General features: G+C 43.8%; 1 protein-coding gene across 2 annotated transcripts; it reads right to left on the bottom strand.

Moving 5' to 3' along the window:
• Window positions 1–266: 266 nt before the first annotated feature.
• LOC113019684 (nuclear factor 7, brain-like) lies at window positions 267–1970 on the bottom strand. 2 transcript variants are annotated; one of them, XM_026163482.1, is made up of 2 exons: window positions 599–1955; window positions 267–295 (listed from the first exon to the last, which is right to left on the bottom strand). In XM_026163482.1, the coding sequence occupies exons 1-2, from the start codon at window positions 1953–1955 to the stop codon at window positions 267–269; spliced, it is 1386 nt and encodes a 461-aa protein (XP_026019267.1). The 2 variants fall into 2 exon arrangements, with proteins under 2 accessions (XP_026019267.1, XP_026019268.1); XM_026163483.1 differs by lacking the exon at window positions 267–295 and having other exon boundaries at window positions 539–1970.
• Window positions 1971–3654: the final 1684 nt, after the last annotated feature.

Genomic DNA, 3654 nt, shown 5'->3' with positions numbered 1-3654 from the left:
ATGTTTCCCTTTGAATCCCCCTGAAGATCCTGACAGTGAAGCACGTACATAATACTCCAGCCTTTCAACTCTGAGCTTATTTAGTTCTATTAATACACTGAAATCTCATTTGTGTCATGAAGAAAGTCTTTAATCAAACAGAATTCAAAGATCAGAAACATTTCATATATGGAGTTAAACATGAATCGTTGTTTCAACAACATATTTATTGTTGTCATAAACAGACAAGAAGACAACAACAAACTGCTCCTCCCATTCAACACATGTCAGTCCATATCCCAGCAAACTAAATCATCTCCATTTACACATCAAATAGAAACATGAATCACTTGTAATGATTAGAAACTTGATAGAATTTCAAATCTAGTTTGGGGAGTCATTCAGTGAGAAACAGTGAAATGATTTTCCATGTGAAAAGGTGGACAGCAGAAACAGAAAGAAAGAGTGAAACTAAAAGAGAAACAAAGAGCTTTGGAACAACGAGGCAGCAGGAGGACAGCTGCAGTTTAACAGCTTCAACTCACTGACAGGAAACAACATTAGAAACATCATCATCCTCAACTCATCTGCTGCACTGACACTGACACCTTCAACGGACACACCTTCAGTTTATCACCATCAACAGTGTAAATGTATGGAAACATCCTGTGAGTGAAAGTGTGTGTGAAGGTGTGTATGTGTGTGTTAGTATCAGGATCAGAGAACAACAGCTTTCCTCTGTTCCAGTCCAGATTCACTCTGATCCTCTGGAGCTTCTTCTGGACTGGGAGAACAGTGAAAGGAGTTGATGGTGAGAGTGTGTAGTATTTACCTAAACAGAACCCTATTCTCCATAATGCAGACCGTATGCTTCCCTTCCTCTGCACAGACTCTGCTAACACACCCAGTCTCCACCATGTACTGTCTCCAACTTCAACATCCCAGCTGTGAGTCCCTGAGTTAAAGCCCTCAGAGCCCAGGACAGAGTAGTAATTATCAAACCTCTCTGGATTATCAGGAAGCTGCTGCTTCTCTCCTCCTCGTCTCACACTGGTCAGATCTTCAGACAGGATGAGGTTTGGATGAGCAGTGTTTGGGTCCAGAATGAGAGGAGTGTAGGAGACCATGTCCTTCATCTTGTTCCAGATGTTGAAGGTCAGGTTGCCCAGGTGTTTGGCCTGGTCTATCAGAGCTCCTGAGGGCAGCTGTGGATCATCCAGCAGGGGGCAGCGCTGGACTCTTTCCACTGCAGCCTTGTAGTTGTGCAGGAATGAGACGTCTTCAGCTCTCAGCTCCTCCTCTGTGGCTCTGACTGTGTCTGAAAGAGCTGCTATCTCTCTGCTCAGAGCCTCCATCTTCTCCTTCATCATCCCACTCTTCTGCTCCTCTTCCTCCCTCAGTGCAGCCAGCCTGGCCTCCTCTTCCTCTGCTAGAAACTGGTGAAGCTTCTTAAACTGCTCCTTAATCTGCCTCTCTGTGTGTCGGGCCTGGACCTTAATGTGTTCTGCTGTTTGATCAAACTTCACTTGAACTTCTTCACAAACCTTTAACTTCTTCTTTAAGGGCTCCAGAGTTTCCTGAAGTTCCTTCTTGTGTTGTTGTGCAGCTTCATCGATGGGTCTGAATCTGTGATTGGTGTGTTTTTCTGAGTCTCTGCAGATGTGACACACTGGCTGCTGATGGTCCAGACAGAAGAGTCTGAGTTTCTCAGAGTGCAGACTGCAGAGAGCCTCTGAAGCTCTCTGATCTCTCTCCTGTAAGAACGACTCACACAGGTTCTTTAGAGCCAGACATAAAGGTGGATCCTCCCTTGAAGATCTTCTGTTACAAACTGGACACTCGTGTGTTGGTCTCTCTCTCCACCATCTCTTCAGACAGTGTTCACAGAAGCTGTGGCTACATGACAGAAGAACAGGATCTCTGAAGACCTCCTTACAGACCGGACAGCAGAGATCCTCCTCTGATCTGGAAGCCATTGAGTCTGTGAGTGAAGCTGAAAACAGCAGACAGGAAGTACAGTCAGTCCTGGCTCCCCTCCCTCCTCTACCACCTTCACTGAAACTTCCTTTGAGTCGTGTTTTTGCTCAAACTCACATTCAGTGTGTGGAGCGTCAGCAGCTTGAAGCAGCAGTGTTGGAGTTTTCCACTTTTCTCTCCTGTAGCTGGACTCACTCAGAGGAAGCTGCTAGTTTGGTCTGAGCTCAGTCTTGCTGTGTTGTCGATTGCAGTGTTAGGCGATCGCACGATAGGGAAAGAAATAAGCTGGAAAATGGGCTCTATTTTTACTGTTTCCCCTCCTGGAAGCAACGTGAGGGATCTCATGTATCTGATGTTACCAAACGAAGATGTCAGGCTTGGAGAGCAGCGGTGAGACGAGCTGATATCGAGTTCTCTGTCATCATTTTTTGTTGGTGTGTTCTCCACATTTTCATTCCGATAAGTTCTAAAGAAATTCGTATTGCTCTTTATAGGCTTTTAGTTTTATTTTCAATGCGCTGAGGTCATAGAAAATTAGAACAAACAGCCTAATGTCTCTTGGCATCCAGGCGCAAGCAGTCTCTTTGTCTTTTGTGCTGATTTTAAGCATGGTTCCAGCAGACCTGCTTCCAACAGTGTGTTTGTTTTGATTTGTGGCTTTCTAACATGGCACCGCGATCCCACAATGCACTGCGGCGTGACATCAACTCTAAAGCCCTATAGGGCACACACAAACACACAGTGTTGGAACGCCGATTACAAGATGCTTAAAAGCAGCTCAAAAGAGAATGGACTGTATAGAGACCGATTGCGTCCAGAGGCGAAGCGGCGGTACTTGCAGAAAATAGCGTGCATTGGAAATGTGGACCCGTATGAAATACGGCCGTGGAGTAGAAACCCTGAAGACCAACCGCTATTGACGTAGCCTGATATATTTTCGTACCTTGTCTGTGGAGTCAGCGCGTACAAGTCGTCATTCAAACAAAGGTAAGTCAGCTCGAGTACTGCGAGTGAAACGCGTTTGATTTCCCTGCAAACATTCACATTAGTGCAGCATAAATTCATTCATGAGGGGAAATTACAGTGAGAACATGTGGAGGCTGTTAGATGGATAACATAGTGAGTTCAGTGCATTGATGTGACATTGTCCTGAAGGATTGTTATTCTTTATGGTTAAAGAAATTGCACTATTCATATTTATTATAAATAATCCTAATTACACATCTTGCTTCCATGTTTGTATCCTGTGTCACTAAAAATACATTTTATTTTAGTTTTATAGATTGATTAATGACCTGCAGAATCTCCTTATCATATTAAGTGATTCATAATTGTCACTTTATGCTTTCTCCATCTCTAAAGTGATGACATCCTTGCATTACATACTTTAGGTTCATTTTCTGCAGGCAGGTTTCTGACAGAGATCAGGCAGATTTACACTATAACCTGCAGCATTCTATAGATGGACACATAAAGAAATGCATAATTACATGTGTGTGCTAACTTTCTTGACACTTTGTTACATTTATGATAAAGTAGATAAAACACATTTATGTCGGCCTTGGCTCATAGTTCTTGTCTTTAAATGAACTTTGTCTGTGTGTGTTTCACTGCACTCTCAAAGACTGAATGAACCAGCATCGCAGCCATGGGTCACTGTGAGCATCACAGGGAAGGTTGAAGCCGCCCACTGCAGCT

The sequence above is a fragment of the Astatotilapia calliptera genome, chromosome 3 (genome assembly GCF_900246225.1).
Source record: "Astatotilapia calliptera chromosome 3, fAstCal1.2, whole genome shotgun sequence".
Lineage (NCBI taxonomy): Eukaryota > Metazoa > Chordata > Actinopteri > Cichliformes > Cichlidae > Astatotilapia > Astatotilapia calliptera.
The sequence above is the reverse complement of the archived record's forward strand: the minus strand, read 5'-3'. Positions and strand labels throughout refer to the sequence as shown.